The sequence below is a fragment of the Cyanistes caeruleus genome, chromosome 27 (genome assembly GCF_971803275.1).
Source record: "Cyanistes caeruleus chromosome 27, bCyaCae1.hap1.1, whole genome shotgun sequence".
Classification (NCBI taxonomy): Eukaryota; Metazoa; Chordata; class Aves; order Passeriformes; family Paridae; genus Cyanistes; species Cyanistes caeruleus.
Genome location: NC_141727.1, coordinates 2,347,456 through 2,362,869, shown reverse-complemented (window position 1 = coordinate 2,362,869; position 15,414 = coordinate 2,347,456). Strand labels below are relative to the sequence as shown.

Sequence of the window (15,414 nt, the reverse complement as noted above, 5' to 3'; positions counted from 1 at the left end):
GGAACAATTTAGTTTAATGCCTGATTATGCTAAAGAGTAGTCTAGAAGACTTTAATTATTTTAGACTAAAAAGCTTAATAATTCTTTCTTCCTTTTTTATTATTTATTCCTTTATTCATCTTCCACAGTGTAACCAGTTGTTGCTACTATTGTAGCACAGTATTTGGAAGCCATAGTGAAGCAATTTTATTAAAGCTAGAAAGACAAAAGTTGAGACAGATATTGCTTGTCCTTGCCAAGGGCCCTGAATAAGTCTGTTTTTCTCCATCTCAAGGTAAAACCTCGCTGGGTGTCCGCAGTGAAGGGAGGAATCTCCCACCACACTCTGAGAAGGGGAATGCTAGAAGTGTGTCGTGTTAAAGAGCAGGACAGGGCTTTTACAGTCTGAAGCCATGGGCTGTGAGTCAGGGGGTGCTCAGGGAGCTGCGCCAGCTGGAGCAGAACACTGTGCCTGGGCAGGGATTGAGCAGCTCTGGCCGTGTCCTGTTTTACTCCTCACCAGGAATGGCTTGAGCAAGGAGGGTCTCCTGTTTTTAGTGTTAAAGAAAGCACACTAAAGGCAGAGGTGGCTTTCTCCGTGCTCTTTGGGAATTGGCATGTGAACCACAAGGGAACCAAAGAGAGATTCTCAATTCCAGAGGCACTGCTGAGCACAGCCTCTCGTGACTCCACCCCCTGAGGTGACCTGTGCTTCCAACCAGAGGGGCCAGAGCCTCTGACCTGCATTGAGCAGGCCTGCCACAGCTCCGTGTCACACTGAGCACTGTAGTGTCCAGCCTTCCCCTGCTGCAGCCAGTCCCTTCCCAGGCTGTTCCAATCTCCACCTCCACCTTCCAGGAGCATCGAACGCTGCTGAGCACATCCAGTGCTCCCTCTGACCTGCAGGGAGAGGAAGACTCCCTCATTTGCTGTTGTGGCCAGTGGCTCCTGTCTGTGACAGATTTTGTGGCCTGCTCGGTGCCCCCCTGCACTGGCCAGGCTGGCTCCGTGCTGCTGGGCCTCGTGCAGTGCCTCTGAGCAAGGCTACAGGCAAGCCTTCAAAACAGCCCCAATTCCCCAAAAGAGCCTGATGCTCCTGCGTTTCCCCCGAGAGGGCTGAAGGGCCCCGGTGCCAGCCTGGACAGGTTCCCCTAAGGGGGCAGAGGGGACCCCTGGTGCCAGCCCGCGCAGGTTCCCCTGAGGGAGTAGGTGGGCCGCAGGGCCAGCCTGGCCAGATTCCCCTCAGGGGGTAGGCGGGCCGCGGTGCCAGCCTGGGCAGGTTCCCCTGATGAGGGGGCAGGCGGGCCTCTTGAGGGGCCCTGTACGCTGTTGGGTAGAGGTTTGTAAATCTCAGACTTGTTCCCTGTGGCGAGAGGGCAGCCGTGTTCCGGGCAAGAGGGCTCGGGGCCATGCAGGAGCTGGAGCCGTTCCCACAGGAGCCCCGCCTTGCAGCGCCGGCGGGCACAGCTGTGTCACAGCTGAAGTGACATTGCCCACACAGGTTTTTGGATCCTCACGTGAGGCTGCCGTGGGGCTTGCAGGGAAAAAGGGCAGTTGTTGCCTGTTTGGAAGTGAGGCTGAAAACATAATTCCTAAATTAACATCAATGCAAATGAAATAAATCGTTCCATTGCTGCCTTGGTGGTTCTGGTCCCTCCTGCCTGTGCCTCAGGCTCTCCCCAGCAGGAGAGTGTTTGGTGGGCCCTGATCTCCAAAAATCCATCTTTGCTGTTGCAGTGTATCTCTGCCTTGTGACAGAACTTGGTGAAACTTGGTGGCTCAGGCTGGGCAGGGGCCAAAGCAGCCAGTTCAAACAGGGGTGATGCCTTTTGGAACTATGTAAAAACAGAGGCCAGACAAAATCAAGGGAATACAAAACAGTTCTGTTTATTGAAGGGCCTTCAGGTCCATTTCAGGCAGACAAAGCACCCCCAGGAGCTACACCCAAAACTGCTTAATCTTCATTTATAGCTTCAGGTAATGAGGTAATTTACCCGCAGTTTGTTCTCCCCAACTCACTTTTGTTTCCATCTCTCAGGGCCTGAGGCAGTGAGGTTTCCTTGATTCCCAGGCCTAGAGAGGAATTGTTTTTTCTGACCAAAATGGGAAAGCATCAGCTGACACTGTATATGGAGTTTAGAGTTATACACTGAAGAATCTCAGGATTACAAATACACAAAAAATAGAAAAGCTAAAATCCTAAGGCATCAGGGGTGAATAGCAACCAGCTGCAACCTTGGAGCACGAGGATCACCAAGTGCCTGACTGCTCAGAGGCTGCTCAGAACTGCAGGCGTCCAGAGCATAGCCCCAAACCACGTGGGTCAAGTGCAGCAGGAACAAAACTGCCTCCAGCAACCTTGAGTGGCAATCTGGCTAAAGCTTTGTCTGCTCAAACCTAGCCTAAGCAAGGTTTAGGAGGATGAAGTAAATGTGAAGCTGCTAAAAAGCTGCCCAGGAGAGGCAGCAGCTATGTGGGGGCCTGGCAGCCGAGGTTCACCCAGCGCAGCCTTTAGAGGGTTTGTCTGGTGGTACCAGTCCAGGGTCAGCCTGTGGGTGTATCTTGAGGGCAGATAAAATTCACTGGAAATGACCCTGTGAGAGCTGGTGTGCTTTGCCACATGAGTCTCAGAGGCACAGGATTGTGCCTGGGAGGAGTGGATCAGAATTCCCCAGCAGCCTGTGTGGCAGACAGAAGTGTGAGCAGGCTTGTGACAGCTGTGGGCAGGCCTGTACTCATTGGGCTCTGTGCTTTGGGGAAGGAGTGGCAGCTCTGCAGGCAGTGAACCCCTCTTCATCAGTGGCACAGGGGGAGTTCCGGTGACTTCCACCTGTGCGAGGAGCCATGTGGGTTCCTGTGGCCAAGAGCCATGTGGTTCTGTGACCTCAAGGGGACACATAGCTGTGTGGCCCCCATGTCACAGAGGGGCAGAGATGTGGCACCTCTGCAGTGACAGTGAACTCACCCGCCCAATGCTCGGTGGGCTGAAAGCAGGCTAGGGAAGGAGCTGGTCTTCAGGATCAGTCAGCTGCTTCCTTTGCTGCTCTTTTGTGCTTGTCTTTTAGACAAGTATTTAGAACGTAGTTAGACAAGTAGTTAGATAAGTAGTTAGACTAGTATTTAGACAAGTAGTTAGACAAGTAGTTAGATAAGTAGTTAGACAAATAGTTAGACAGTATTGTATAGTGTCCTCTTCAGCTTTCATCCTCTCAGAGGTAAGGATGATTTGACTACGCCTTCCTAGTTGAAGGCTGAGCTCCTACACAGTTGTAGGCTGCCCAGATACAGGCTAGGCCAGAGTTCTTACTGGCTGATTCCCTTTCCTTTACTATAACCTGGGATACCTAAGTAGTCTGTAGAAAGTCTGTAGTAAGTAGGTAAGTAGTGACTGTAGTCTAAGGGGCTGGGCTCGGCCCAGAGTGGCAAGAAGCCCACGTTGGCTGCCACAGGAGGAAGCCAGATGGAAAAAGGAGAAAGCAAAGTCTGTAGTTAAGTTAGTGGCTGAAAGCTGGTCACTGCTGTGGAGGAGGTGGGAAAGCCAGAGAGCTCTGCTGCTGATGCAGTGACAGCAGCAGCAGCAGCAGCAGCAGGAGGGCCTCATTATAGAAGGTACCATGGACTGGAGCACTTCAGAAGGACCTTTGACACTCCTGTGAACTGGGGCTCTGTCACTGGTCACGAAGATGGGAGCCTGCAGTTCGGCAGCACTGAAACTGTTGATGGCAAATGCTGTTCTCTAGGTTTTATTTATTTGGAGTTTTTATACTTTTGGTGAGCTAGGGTAAATTCTTTGCAATCATGTGATGGGATTGACACTGGTCTCTTTCTGGAGAATGTCCTGATGTCCTTGGTCTTCCAGAGCTTTGCCCTCTGTTCCTGAGAGACGCAATGGCCACAAGAGGGAACGATTTCTGTGAGTAACAACTTCATGTCAGGTTTGGACCTTGTGAATCCCCAGACAAGTGACATGACTGGTGGTCAGATCCCAGAATGATGTGCTCAGAACCCAGAGTGAACTCTGGGATGTTTCCTGAGAGCAGGCAGACTGACCCAGGTGTTTATGTTTAGTGACAGGAAAGCACTTTTTGTCTCTCCTTTCTTAGTACGCACAAGAAACAGGATTGTTTATAGAGAGGTCTGACATCCTTGAGTTACCCTTTTTTTTCAGTACTTGCCTTTTTTCAACAAGTTACAATCAGTTACGACCAGGGAAAACTTGACTTGGTAAATCCAGTCTCCAGCTCTGGTGAGAAAGGAAGATACCCCGAGGCCCAGAAATCAGAGCTGGGGTCTGTTAGACTCTTGGCAAAGCAAGCAGGGGAACAGACTTTTCCAACCCAGTAAATTTCAATGGCAGCTCTAGGCACCCCCTGACACGGAGTTGAAGGTTTGAGCTGGTTGTCCTGACTGCTCATGTAGAAAACTCCAAGTTTAAATCCGCTTCTGTACCTGGTGTCTTTTCAAATGGAATTTCTCTGCAGTCATTGCTGAGGGAATAGCTGCCCCAAAAAGGATCCTCTTTCCACCGGAGAAGATCTGCATGGTCTGGCAGCAGCAGCAGAGTGCTGGAGCGGGGCTCTTCAATGTGGGCAACACGTGCTTTCTCAACGCTGTCCTGCAGTGTTTGACTTACACCCCGCCACTGGCCAACTACCTGCTGTCCCGAGAGCACAGCAAGGCCTGTGAGTGCTTTTGGGAACCCCTCCTGAATATGTGTTAATCCAATACCAAAAATTCCCAGAACCTGGAATTAGATTTAGGAGAACAGCAGCCCTTTGTCAGCCCCATGAATTGATGTTCTTTGAACACTCAAGTCTCTATAGAAGCCACTTGTCCTTGCCAGCTGTCTTACCATTCCTGAAGACACCTCTTTCTAGCTCCAAGTCTTTATTCTGGCAAGTTAAAGCCTCCTGCAATAATAAGCTCTGGCTTATTGCACAGAAAACTGTTGGTCCGGCATCCCTGTTAAGAACATTTTCCACACACTAAAATGTCCTGGGATCGTTGGGTCATTGGGAGGAGTGGAGTATTGCGCTGGAGTGGAAGAGGAGGAGGAGGATCGCACTGCTGTGGATACCTGGCTAACCTAAAGACTTTCCCTGTGTCTCTGTTCAGGTCAGCAGCAAGGTTTCTGCATGATGTGCACCATGGAAGCACACGTTAACAAGGTCTTGCATTCCCCTGTCAGTGCCATCGTGCCTTGGACTGTCCTCAAGGTTTTTGGACGTAAGTCATGGCAGGTGCTTTTGACAGCTTTTCTTCCCTTTGTGTATGAGAAAAGGACAAACTTCTTCTTTCTTAGGCATAGGAGAACATTTTCAGCTTGGTATGCAGGAAGATGCCCATGACTTCTTGTGCTGTACGGTCAATGCCATGCAGAGAGCTTGTCTGAGCGCCAGCAGCGAGTAAGCACAAGGCAATCACCCTCACAAAGCTCGGAGCCCTTTGGACTGCTTGATGTGCCACCATCAAGGGAAACCTAAACCCTGGGCTTTCAGGCCAAGCAAAACTCATAGAGGAGATAACGCTGTGTCTTATCACTTGTTTCCAGCTTGGACCTCTCTTCTGAATCCACTACCATTGTCCATCAAATATTTGGGGGCTTTCTGAGATCCAGAGGTGCGTTTCCACAGCTATTACTCTCCTTGACATTGCCCGTGCCCTTCTGTCTGCCTGTGCTCGACACTTGGTCCTGGGACTAGTGGGACAGGTGCAATGTGTAAATGGGCAATGCCAGTCAGCTTGCCATTGCTGAGCATTTGGATTTTCCCTTCCAGTCACCTGCTTCAGCTGCAAAGCCATTTCTGACTCCTACGAGGCCTTCCTGGATGTTCCTTTGGATATCAATGTAAGAGGCTTTGCAGTTGTGCTACAAGACATCCCAAGGCCCTGCAGCTGCTTCCCAAAGTCAACACATTTGTCTTAAAAATATAGCCTGTGAACACAAGAGGTCTAGGTGGTGGGTGGGAAGGGCAATGGATAGCGTCCCCCTGCAGAGGCTGTGGCACTGGGCTCTCTGCAGGTGCTCTTTTTAAGCTGGACAAACAGCAATTATCCTCTCTGCACCCTTGATACATCGTCATCCTTCTTCTCTTTGCCTGCCCTCCCGTAACACCTGTCTGGCTCCCAGGCTGAAGGGTTGTTTGCTTTGTAGTTTGCACCACTGATGCCCCTGCACACTGTCATTAGTTGAACTGAGCGGGGGCACAGGGACAGAGCTCTTGACAGCTCCAGGAGCTGCTGGGAGACGGGGAGGTGTTCAGCGTCGCACTCTCTTTCTGCCTCCTTCTGGACAGGTTCATGGTGGGTCTCTTCAGCGTCAGCTATGGGGCTTTTCTGGTCAGCTTCTGGGAAATGCTTGGGTGAGGGCATTTCCTGCAGCTCAGCGTGCCCATTTCTCACTCCTCCAGGCAGCCTCGTCCCTCACTGCAGCTCTGGAAGCCTTTGTGACACCTGAGCAGCTGGATGGTGAAAACTGCTTTAAATGCAACAAGTGAGATGATTACTAAGAACATCCAGAGTAAGACGGGATGCTGTTGGAGGGGGCTGCATGTCATTGAAGAGAAGTCATCTTCCTGTGCAGGTTTACTGCACGCAGATGAGATGCAGCTTTTGGCAAATATGGCAGTGAAGAGCCTTAGAATAACAAAAGCTGTGTGAGACAGGAGAGGTTGCCTGGCCAGCTTGGGGGAAGATTGGGTGCATTTCAGCACTGGGCTGTGTCTGTGCTTGCTTTTAAGGTGTACGGAGAACGTTGCTGCCTCCAAGAGGTTCACAATCCACTGTGCACCCAAGGTTCTGACCGTGTGTCTGAAACGGTTTGACTGTTTCACCGGCGGGAAGATCAACAAGGTGTGAACACAAGTGGTGTGCAGCTTTCTTTCCCTAGAGTAGATTTCCTAGAGCTTGTCACAAGCCACTCGTTAGTGATGTTAGTTGTTGGGTAGTAGTTGTCTGTAGGTACAGGTAGTGGTATGTGGTTGGGTTCGTTGTGCTCTCTCCTTGGGAGAAATGAATTCCCATGGGAAGACAGGCCAGCGCTCTTCTCCCACAGCGCTGCTTTGGCCAAGAGCAGTTTCCTGCCACCCAAGGCATTACACCTTGCTACACGAAAAAGCAGCTGCTCATGGGCCCCAAGGATGTATTTCCACACCTCTGGCCCCTGGATGTGGCAGGCTATTCTCTGTCCCAGGTCAGGGTCACCTCTGAGCCCTCCTGGTGTCTCTGTAGGCTGTGGAGTACCCCGAGTTCCTGGATCTCTGCCCGTACATGTCCGAGGGCGATGGAGAGCCCCTCTATTACTCCCTGTATGCTGTCCTGGTGCACAGTGGCTACAGCTGCCATGAAGGACACTATTTCTGCTACACAAAGGTAAACAGCAACTTCCTTCCTTCCTTCCTTCCTTCCCAACGAGGAGAAGGCGTGCTGGAGAAGAGGAACTTTCCTGTGGGTATTACCGACGGCCAAGGTTGTGGGCCAGAAGGTCTCCTTAGGGGCTGCACTGGATTTCTTTTGGCACACTCTTTGTTAGGTAGTTTTCTGCCCGTGTTTTTGGTGAGAAGCCATGCAGAGATCCTTGCCTTTTTTTTCACAGGCCAGCAACGGGCTGTGGTACCAGATGGATGATGAGTCTGTGGAGGTTCGTAGCATTGACACAGCTCTCGGGCAGCAAGCCTACCTGCTGTTTTATGCCAGGTGAGACAATGGAACAGGCTGCCCAAAGAAGCTGTGGGTGCCCCATCCCTGGAAGAGTTCAAGGCCAGGTTGGATGGGGCTTGGAGGATCCAGGTCTATTGTAAGGTATTCCTGGCCATGAGCGGGAGTGGAACAAAAGGAGCTTTAAGGTCCCTTCCAAGGCAAACAAGTGTGTGAATTTATGGAATGGAGGCTGTAGAAGGTAGAAAGATGAGGTTTTGCTGGGACAGGAGCAGGCCGGGTGGGAATACTCTGGTTGACCTTTTCATTTGTGACCTTGGCTAAGTTGCTCTGTCATAGAAACCTCTCCAAGAAAATGAATGAAGCCCAGAGGAGGCTGCAACAACAGCCCTAAAGTGAGATCACTGTTTTTTTCTGCAGATGCTCTGATCTGAGGCTTGGAGAAGAGGCTTCTTCCTCGCTGGCACCATCATATGCGCCATCCGTCCTCAGTCAGTGGGCAGCCTGCAGCAAGCAGGTGGCTTCTGTAGTCCCACAGGTTTTGCCTGACAGGACAAAGGTAACTGGGGAGGAGAGTCAGGGCACCACAGGAGCTGTGGATTTCTTTCTAGGATCTCAGCATTTCTCCCTTTTCCCCTGGCACCCTGGCAGCATTCTTCACAGCCACAATGCTGCTTCCTGTCAAAGCATGCCTCCTGCATCCATGCCATTTGTGTGCCTTTGGCCCTTTGGCCTTGGCAGCCCTCCAGAAGGGCCTTTGGGAGGCTCTGAAATGTGCCCTCCCAGAGCTTCTGGGGCTTCCCCACTGACTCTGGTCCTTTCAGGAGAGAAGGGCAGGAACTCTGCACAGCTCTTTTTCCAGGATGTGGTGCTGAGTGTGGAAGACCCTGGCCAGGACGAGGTGCAGAGCGGATCCCCACTGTGGAGCAAGGAAGCCTGCAGCTTTGTTACGGACACCACCGGCTGTGATGACGCCACAGGGCCTCCTCCAAGTTGTGGCCACGATCCCATAGATGATGCTGCTTCAGGGCCTTCCAACAGGAGCTTGGAGTTGGCCTGTGGACCTGGGGATGCTTGTCAGGAAACCCTGCTGATGCAGGAAGAGACAAGCAGTTCCGTGTGGAGCGGCTACGACCTCCGCAGCCGCTTTGTGCAGCACACAGGCTTCAACTCTTCATCAAGGAAGAGGAAAAGGGAGACAAGGAATTCTCCCTGTTGTGACAAAACTCCTGTTGATGATGCAGTTCCAGGGCCCTCCAGCACCAGCCTGAAGCAGGCTGTCATGCTTTGGGCTGGTCCAGAGCAAACCCAACTGTGGTGGAACGAGCAGAGAAGATCCCCAGAGCAGGGCTGTGACCTCCATGGCCTCTCTGTGCAGTGCACAGACCAGCAGCCCTCTGTGACCAAGAGGAGGAGAACAAATCCTCCAGGATGGGACAAAGCCCCAGTGGATAATGCAGCTTCAGGGCCCTCCAACATCAGCTTCCAGCAGGCTTGTGTGCTCAGGGCAGCTTGGGAGCAAATCCAACTGAGGCTGAGGGAGCAGAGAAGCTGCCCACAGCTGGGCTACGATTTCTGCTGCCGGTTCGTGCGTTTTTCAGCCCACCACCGTTCAGTGAGGAAAAGGAGGGTTTGTGTGCCCCAGAGACGCAGGTCAGGGAAGCACTCGAGGCACTCTAGGAGTGCTGGTGGCAGATGGTGGCGCTGGCTGAAGCAGAATGGGAAATTAGCACTGCATTTTTTGGCAGAGCTGTCCATGTTTTCTACACCCATTCCCAAAGAAGAGGGAACAATTTAGTTTTATGGCTGATGATGCCAACGACTAGTCTAGAAGGTTTTAATTAGTCTAGTCTAAAAGGCTTAGTAATTCCCAGGAGGAAGTGATCACAGAGAAAGGAGACCAGCAAAGGCAGTAGTTAAGTTAGTGGGTGAACGCTGGTCATTCCTGTGGAAGAGGTGGGAAAACTAGAGAGCTCTGCTGCTGATGCGGTGACAGCAGCAGCAGCAGGTACAGCAGAGCCTCTTCAGAGAAAGTACCATGGACTGGAGCACTTCAGAATGACCTTTGATGCTCCTGTGAACTGGGGCACTGTCACTGATCACAAAGATGGGAGACTGCAGTTCAGCAGCTGGTACAAGCAGTACCTCGACTCTTTTCAAATGGAATTTCTCTGCAGTCATTGCTGAGGGAATAGCTCCCCCAAAAAGGATCCTCTTTCCACTGGAGAAGATTTACATGGTCTGGCAGCAGCAGCAGAGTGCTGGAGCGGGGCTCTTCAATGTGGGCAACACGTGCTTTCTCAACGCTGTCCTGCAGTGTTTGACCTACACCCCGCCACTGGCCAACTACCTGCTGTCCCGAGAGCACAGCAAGGCCTGTGAGTGCTTTTGGGAACCCCTCCTGAATATGTGTTAATCCAATACCAAAGATTCCCAGAACCTGGAATTAGATTTAGGAGAACAGCAGCCCTTTATCAGCCCCATGAATTGATGTTCTTTGAACACTCAAGTCTCTATAGAAGCCACTTGTCCTTGCCAGCTGTCTTACCCTTCCTGAAGACACCTCTTTCTAGCTCCAAGTCTTTATTCCGGCAAGTTAAAGCCTCCTGGCTTATTGCACAGAAAACTGTTGGTCCGGCATCCCTGTTAAGAACATTTTCCACACACTAAAATGTCCTGGGATCGTTGGGTCATTGGGAGGAGTGGAGTATTGCGCTGGAGTGAAAGACGAGGAGGAGGATCGCACTGCTATGGATATTTGGCTAACCTAAAGACTTTCCCTGTGTCTCTGTTCAGGTCAGCAGCAAGGTTTCTGCATGATGTGCACCATGGAAGCACACGTTAACAAGGTCTTGCATTCCCCTGTCAGTGCCATCGTGCCTTGGGCTGTCCTCAAGGTTTTTGGACGTAAGTCATGGCAGGTGCTTTTGACAGCTTTTCTTCCCTTTGTGTATGAGAAAAGGACAAACTTCTTCTTTCTTAGGCATAGGAGAACATTTTCAGCTTGGTATGCAGGAAGATGCCCATGACTTCTTGTGCTGTACGGTCAATGCCATGCAGAGAGCTTGTCTGAGCGCAAGCAGCGAGTAAGCACAAGGCAATCACCCTCACAAAGCTCGGAGCCCTTTGGACTGCTTGATGTGCCACCATCAAGGGAAACCTAAACCCTGGGCTTTCAGGCCAAGCAAAACTCATGGAGGAGGTAACGCTGTGTCTTATCACTTGTTTCCAGCTTGGACCTCTCTTCTGAATCCACTACCATTGTCCATCAAATATTTGGGGGCTTTCTGAGATCCAGAGGTGCGTTTCCACAGCTATTACTCTCCTTGACATTGCCCGTGCCCTTCTGTCTGCCTGTGCTTGACACTTGGTCCTGGGACTGGTGGGACAGGTGCAATGTGTAAATGGGCAATGCCAGTCAGCTTGCCATTGCTGAGCATTTGGATTTTCCCTTCCAGTCACCTGCTGCAGCTGCAAAGCCGTTTCTGACTCCTACGAGGCCTTCCTGGATGTTCCTTTGGATATCAATGTAAGAGGCTTTGCAGTTGTGCTACAAGACATCCCAAGGCCCTGCAACACATTTGTCTTAAAAATATAGCCTGTGAACACAAGAGTTCTTGGTGGTGGGTGGGAAGGGCAATGGATAGCGTCCCCCTGCAGAGGCTGTGGCACTGGGCTCTCTGCAGGTGCTGTTTTTAACCTGGACAAACAGCAATTATCCTCTCTGCACCCTTGATACATCGTCATCCTTCTTCTCTTTGCCTGCCCTCCCGTAACACCTGTCTGGCTCCCAGGCTGAAGGGTTGTTTGCATTGTAGTTTGCACCACTGATGCCCCTGCACACTGTCATTAGTTGAACTGAGCGGGGGCACAGGGACAGAGCTCTTGACAGCTCCAGGAGCTGCTGGGAGACGGGGAGGTGTTCAGCGTCACACTCTCTTTCTGCCTCCTTCTGGATAGGTTCATGGTGGGTCTCTTCAGCGTCAGCTATGGGGCTTTTCTGGTCAGCTTCTGGGAAATGCTTGGGTGAGGGCATTTCCTGCAGCTCAGCGTGCCCATTTCTCACTCCTCCAGGCAGCCTCGTCCCTCACTGCAGCTCTGGAAGCCTTTGTGACACCTGAGCAGCTGGATGGTGAAAACTGCTTTAAATGCAACAAGTGAGATGATTACTAAGACATCCAGAGTAAGACGGGATGCTGTTGGAGGGGGCTGCATGTCATTGAAGAGAAGTCATCTTCCTGTGCAGATTTACTGCGCGCAGGATGAGATGCAGCTTTTTGCAAATATGGCAGTGAAGAGCCTTAGAATAACAAAAGCTGTGTGAGACAGGAGAGGTTGCCTGGCCAGCTTGGGGGAAGATTGGGTGCATTTCAGCACTGGGCTGTGTCTGTGCTTGCTTTCAAGGTGTACGGAGAATGTTGCTGCCTCCAAGAGGTTCACAATCCACTGTGCACCCAAGGTTCTGACCGTGTGTCTGAAACGGTTTGACTGTTTCACCGGCGGGAAGATCAACAAGGTGTGTACACAAGTGGTGTGCAGCTTTCTTTTCCTAGAGTAGATTTCCTAGAGCTTGTCACAAGCCACTCGTTAGTGATGTTAGTTGTTGGGTAGTAGTTGTCTGTAGGTACAGGTAGTGGTATGTGGTTGGGTTCGTTGTGCTCTCTCCTTGGGAGAAATGAATTCCCATGGGAAGACAGGCCAGCGCTCTTCTCCCACAGCGCTGCTTTGGCCAAGAGCAGTTTCCTGCCACCCAAGGCATTACACCTTGCTATACGAAAAAGCAGCTGCTCATGGGCCCCAAGGATGTATTTCCACACCTCTGGCCCCTGGATGTGGCAGGCTATTCTCTGTCCCAGGTCTGGGTCACCTCTGAGCCCTCCTGGTGTCTCTGTAGGCTGTGGAGTACCCCGAGTTCCTGGATCTCCGCCCGTACATGTCCGAGGGCGATGGAGAGCCCCTCTATTACTCCCTGTATGCTGTCCTGGTGCACAGTGGCTACAGCTGCCATGAAGGACACTATTTCTGCTACACAAAGGTAAACAGCAACTTCCTTCCTTCCTTCCTTCCTTCCCAACGAGGAGAAGGCGTGCTGGAGAAGAGGAACTTTCCTGTGGGTATTACCGACGGCCAAGGTTGTGGGCCAGAAGGTCTCCTTAGGGGCTGCACTGGATTTCTTTTGGCACACTCTTTGTTAGGTAGTTTTCTGCCCGTGTTTTTGGTGAGAAGCCATGCAGAGATCCTTGCCTTTTTTTTCACAGGCCAGCAACGGGCTGTGGTACCAGATGGATGATGAGTCTGTGGAGGTTCGTAGCATTGACACAGCTCTCGGGCAGCAAGCCTACCTGCTGTTTTATGCCAGGTGAGACAATGGAACAGGCTGCCCAAAGAAGCTGTGGGTGCCCCATCCCTGGAAGAGTTCAAGGCCAGGTTGGATGGGGCTTGGAGGATCCAGGTCTATTGTAAGGTATTCCTGGCCATGAGCGGGAGTGGAACAAAAGGAGCTTTAAGGTCCCTTCCAAGGCAAACAAGTGTGTGAATTTATGGAATGGAGGCTGTAGAAGGTAGAAAGATGAGGTTTTGCTGGGACAGGAGCAGGCCGGGTGGGAATACTCTGGTTGACCTTTTCATTTGTGACCTTGGCTAAGTTGCTCTGTCATAGAAACCTCTCCAAGAAAATGAATGAAGCCCAGAGGAGGCTGCAACAACAGCCCTAAAGTGAGATCACTGTTTTTTTCTGCAGATGCTCTGATCTGAGGCTTGGAGAAGAGGCTTCTTCCTCGCTGGCACCATCATATGCGCCATCCGTCCTCAGTCAGTGGGCAGCCTGCAGCAAGCAGGTGGCTTCTGTAGTCCCACAGGTTTTGCCTGACAGGACAAAGGTAACTGGGGAGGAGAGTCAGGGCACCACAGGAGCTGTGGATTTCTTTCTAGGATCTCAGCATTTCTCCCTTTTCCCCTGGCACCCTGGCAGCATTCTTCACAGCCACAATGCTGCTTCCTGTCAAAGCATGCCTCCTGCATCCATGCCATTTGTGTGCCTTTGGCCCTTTGGCCTTGGCAGCCCTCCAGAAGGGCCTTTGGGAGGCTCTGAAATGTGCCCTCCCAGAGCTTCTGGGGCTTCCCCACTGACTCTGGCCCTTTCAGGTGAGAAGGGCAGGAACTCTGCACAGCTCTCTTTCCAGGATATGGTGCTGAGTGTGGAAGACCCTGGCCAGGAGGAGGCACAGAGCGCATCCCCACTGTGGAGCAGGGACGGCTACAGCTGTTTTTTGGGCAACGCAGACTGTGATGATGCTACAGGGAGGAACACGGGCCCTCCAAGTTGTGGCCATGATGCCAAGGATGATGCAGCTTCAGGACCTTCCAACAGGAGCTTGGAGTCAGCCTGTGGACCTGGGGATGCTTGGGAGGAAACCCTGCTGAGGCAGAAAGAGACAAGCAGATCCGCGTGGAGCGGCTACGACCTCCACAGCAGAAAACAAATTCTCCCTGTTGTGACCACACCTCCTGTTGACAGTGCAGTTCGCGGGCCCTCCTGCCGCAGCTTGAAGCAGGCTCCCATGCTTAAGGCTGGTCAAGAGGAAATCCAACCACGGTGGAGAGAGCAGAGAAGATCCCCAGAGCATGGCTGTGACCTCCAGGGCCGCTCTGGGCAGTGCACAGACCATCCCCGCTCTCTGAGCTAGAGGAGGAGAACAAATCCTCCAGGATGTGACAAAGCTCCAGGGGACAGTGCAGCTTCAGGGTTGTAGTTCATTTATTTAGTTTGGTTAAGGATTTGTTGAAGCTTGTTAGGACGTTCTTGTTCCCCCTGTTGATTGTATTGGTTAGGCCCCAGTTGTCAGTTATGTAAACCCCTCCTATTTTACCTAAATGTTCCCTGCCAATCACCTTAGCCGTGCTCCTACCCTCCTATCCATCATAGTAAACCCCATGCCTTCTGTATCAATCAATTATACCTCGAGGCCCCACTGGTTGCTGTATCTTGCTCCCTCCCTCTGTGAACCCCTATTAGTCCGGAAGGTGTGATCCTCTCCCCTTACTCCTCCTCTCAAGATTCCCCATTGGTCTATAGTTTGTACCCTCCCCTGGGGGTCGGGCCATACTTAACTCCTTGCACAGCAATGCTCAGGGCTCTCTTAGACCTGGATCCCTTCCAGCGTGGACGCCTCGTTTCCTCGACCGAATAAAACCATTGCTGGGAACTACAATCCAAGAGAGACTCCTCTGCTTTCTTGTCTCCACACCTGACGCTGTGCACCACAGAGCTTAGAGTGGCCCAAGACTCTGGAGGGGTCACTGAGGGAAAAGCCTACTCCCCAGTGATTCCCCACTCCTGGCGATCGCCGGAGCCGGAGTGCAAAGACCACCGTAGAGCCAGCCGGAGCTCCGGTGCAGTACAGCGTCACTTCAGGGCCCTCCAACACCAGCTTCCAGCAGGCTCGTGTGTTCAGGGCTGCTCGGGAGCAATTCCGACCGAGGCTGAGGGAGCAGAGAAGCTGCCCACAGCTGGGCTATGATTTCTGCTGCTGGTGGTGTGTTTCACCACCACTGAGTGAGGAAAAGGAGGGTTTGTGTGCCCCAGAGACGCACGTCGGGGAAGCACTCAGGGCACTCTAGGAGTGCTGCCGGCAGATTATGGCACTGGCTGAAGCAGAATGGAAAATTAGCATTGTGTTTTTTAGCAAAGGTGTCCTCGTTTTCTACACCCCTTCCCAAAGAAGAGGGAACAATTTAGTTTAATGCCTGATTATGCTAAAGAGTAGTCTAGAAGACTTT

At 51.8% G+C, this 15,414-nt stretch overlaps 1 protein-coding gene across 4 annotated transcripts; it reads left to right on the top strand.

Moving 5' to 3' along the window:
* Positions 1-2,904: 2,904 nt before the first annotated feature.
* LOC147649171 (ubiquitin carboxyl-terminal hydrolase 17-like protein 6) lies at positions 2,905-14,846 on the top strand. 4 transcript variants are annotated; one of them, XM_086863917.1, is made up of 23 exons: positions 2,905-3,194; positions 3,839-3,892; positions 4,461-4,661; positions 5,095-5,205; positions 5,282-5,384; positions 5,531-5,598; positions 5,757-5,827; positions 6,390-6,472; positions 6,720-6,831; positions 7,210-7,350; positions 7,574-7,674; positions 8,056-8,194; positions 8,498-10,013; positions 10,432-10,542; positions 10,619-10,721; positions 10,868-10,935; positions 11,094-11,164; positions 11,710-11,792; positions 12,040-12,151; positions 12,530-12,670; positions 12,894-12,994; positions 13,376-13,514; positions 13,818-14,846. In XM_086863917.1, the coding sequence occupies exons 2-13, from the start codon at positions 3,868-3,870 to the stop codon at positions 9,431-9,433; spliced, it is 2,091 nt and encodes a 696-aa protein (XP_086720043.1). In that variant the 5' UTR covers positions 2,905-3,194; positions 3,839-3,867; the 3' UTR covers positions 9,434-10,013; positions 10,432-10,542; positions 10,619-10,721; positions 10,868-10,935; positions 11,094-11,164; positions 11,710-11,792; positions 12,040-12,151; positions 12,530-12,670; positions 12,894-12,994; positions 13,376-13,514; positions 13,818-14,846. The 4 variants fall into 4 exon arrangements, with proteins under 4 accessions (XP_086720043.1, XP_086720044.1, XP_086720046.1 ...); XM_086863918.1 differs by lacking the exon at positions 12,530-12,670; XM_086863920.1 differs by lacking the exons at positions 7,210-7,350; positions 12,530-12,670.
* Positions 14,847-15,414: the final 568 nt, after the last annotated feature.

Coding starts and splice junctions, on each gene's coding strand:
- LOC147649171 (XM_086863918.1), top strand. CDS start 3,868: ATGGCCACAAGAGGGAACGATTTCT. Junction 4,662..5,094: donor CCGAGAGCACAGCAAGGCCT/GTGAGTGCTTTT, acceptor GTCTCTGTTCAG/GTCAGCAGCAAGGTTTCTGC. Junction 5,385..5,530: donor TGTCTGAGCGCCAGCAGCGA/GTAAGCACAAGG, acceptor ACTTGTTTCCAG/CTTGGACCTCTCTTCTGAAT.